General features: G+C 39.3%; 1 protein-coding gene across 1 annotated transcript; it reads left to right on the top strand.

Annotated features, from left to right (window-relative positions):
• The first annotated feature begins 1,352 nt into the window (after positions 1 to 1,352).
• LOC107832370 (uncharacterized) lies at positions 1,353 to 1,907 on the top strand. The gene has a single exon (XM_016660210.1). It carries the CDS (start codon positions 1,353 to 1,355, stop codon positions 1,905 to 1,907), a length of 555 nt encoding a protein of 184 aa, XP_016515696.1.
• The last annotated feature ends 746 nt before the right edge of the window (positions 1,908 to 2,653 follow it).

Here is a 2,653-nt window from a genome sequence, read left to right on the forward strand (position 1 = left end):
CAAACCCGTTAGATGGAGACTCTCTCTTTTAACACCTTTCTTAAAAGAGTTGTCACGTGTCAAAATCCGATTTCGCGAGAAAAAAAGGCACAACACCAGTGATGGTGTTTTGACTAGAGAAAAATAGGGTGCAACAAGTCCACCAATCATAGTGGCTCCTAACTAGAATGAGCCATGTGAGCTGATGTGTGATGCCACTGATGGTGCAATTAGGGGCGTATTTGGCAGAGGAGGAGCAAAATACTTCACTCCATTTACTACGCAAGAAAAACTCTCACTCCTGTTTAAATATATTATACTGTGACAAAAAAGGAATTGCTTGTTGTAGTGTGGGCATCCGATAAATTTAGGGATTATTTGGTTGGCACCAAAGTCATTGTCTACATAGACCATGTAACCATCAAGTATTTGTTCGAAAAGGAAGATGTTAAGCCAAGGCTAATCCACTGGGTTTTACTGTCTTTGGAATTTGAATTGGAGATCTGAGATCATAAAGGAACAGAGAATCAAGTGGCCGATCACTTGTCTAGGTTAGAAACTCGTAATCATGCAGCTGAGGGAGATGTCATCAAGGACACCTTCCCGGATGAGCAATTGTTGGCCGTTACTACTAGGGAGGTGTCATGGTATGCAGATTTTATGAACTATCTGGCAAGTGAAGAAATGCCACCTGACCTTGATCCTCATACTAAAAAGAAGTTCTTGCGAGATGTGAGATCATATGTGTGGTATGAGCCGTTTCTATTCAAATCTTGTGCTGATCAGTTAATGAGAAGATGTGTACCCGAATCTGAAATAAATGTTATTTTACATGACTGTCGTGTGTCCCCTTATGATGGTAATCATGCGGGTAACAAAACGGCATCCAAGGTGTTGTAGTCGGGTTTCTATTGTCCTAGGTTGTTTAAAGTTGCCCATGAGTTCGTGAGGAGGTGTGATAGGTGCTAGAGAACGAGAACAATTCCAAAATGGCATGAGATGCCATTACATGGTATTATAGAGATTGAAATTTTTTATATGTGGGAATTGATTTTTTGGGTCCATTTCCCTCGTCCAATGGGTGCAATTACATGTTTGTAGCCGTTGACTATGTGTTGAAGTGGGTGGAGACCATTGTTCTTCCTACCAATGATGTCAAGGTTGTGGTTAACTTTGTGAAAAAGCATATCTTTACATGGTTCGGCACTCTGAGAGTAATGATAAGTGATGGGGGTACCCATTTCTATAACAAGCTGTTGGATAATCTTTTAGCGAAATATGGGGTCAAACACAAGGTTGCGACCGCCTATCATCCTCAGACTAGTGAATAGGCTGAGGTGTCAAATAGAGAGATAAAATAGATTCTTGAGAATATGGTTAGTGCAAGTAGGAAAGATTGGGCTGCAAAGCTTGATGATGCTCTATGCACATACCAGAACACCTACAAAACTCCAATCGAAGCCTCCCCTTACAAGCTGGTTTATGGGAAGGTATGCCATTTACCGGTGGAATTTGAGCACAAGGCCTATTGGGCAATAAAGAAGTTAAACTTTGATGCAGAATTAGCGGGTGAAAAATGGTTGATGAAATTGAACGAGCTTGATGAGTTTTGCTTGCATGCGTATGAGAATACCAAGTTATATAAAGAAAAGACCAAGCGCTGGCATGATAAGAATATCCACAATCGTGAGTTCAAACCGGGCCAATTGGTGCTCTTGTTCAATTCGAGGTTGAGACTCTTTATGGGGAAGCTCAAATCGAGATGGTCGGGCCTGTTTGAGGTAGTAAGAGTCACTTCACATGGTGCAATTGAGTTGCACGTTGTAGGTGGCGAGAGAACGTTCATAGTGAATGAACAAAGAGTAAAACACTATTATGGAGGTGACTTTAATCGTCATAAGTCGAAGGTGCTACTTGCCAACGATTAGGTGAGATTTTGTGTCGTACCGCGACGTTAAATCAGGCGCTTATTGGGAGGCAACCCAGCTTTACTGCTTTTTTTATTTTTTATTTTTATTATATTAGTTGTATAGTGTTTGTTTTTATTTTGTAGGATTACAAACATAGAAAACAAAGCTATTGGAAGAGTGCAAAAGCGAGATGGATGGTGAGAACTAAGTGTGGGGTGCTTATACAAAGGACCATGCTTGGAGGAAATTTGAGTACCTCGTGATCCGTATTGCTTCGGCCTTTGGCCTTTCAGGAAGTTTCTTGTCCACCCTTATTATTTTTTTACTTTGTTTGTGCATTGGGGACACTGTACCCTTTTAAGTATGGGGTGAGGGACTGTCAGAGTATAATGGTATAGTTGTAGTTGCATTAACATTAACTTCTTGTCTTTAATTTTTAGCTTCTTATTTTTATTTCCTAGTTAGTAGAATTAGTAGTGTAGTATCTTAGTAGTAGTTTTAGTAGCTTTTATTGAGGAAAAAAATTCCAAAAAAAAAAATCAAAAAAACTATGGACTTTTTCCAACGATGGGTCTCTTGGACAGCTTTCTTGAGGGATTACAGTCCTATGAAAAATCCAAAAATATTTTCTTTCTTTTAGTTCGTCGTTGGTAGGTAACAATCCCCCTTAGTTTTTCTTTGGTTATCGATTTTTTTCAAGGGATGTATCTTGAACCGAGTATTTTTATTTTTGTTTAGAAAATAAAAGGAAGAAAACTTGATTG

The sequence above is a fragment of the Nicotiana tabacum genome, chromosome 8 (assembly GCF_000715075.1).
Source record: "Nicotiana tabacum cultivar K326 chromosome 8, ASM71507v2, whole genome shotgun sequence".
Taxonomy (NCBI): Eukaryota; Viridiplantae; Streptophyta; class Magnoliopsida; order Solanales; family Solanaceae; genus Nicotiana; species Nicotiana tabacum.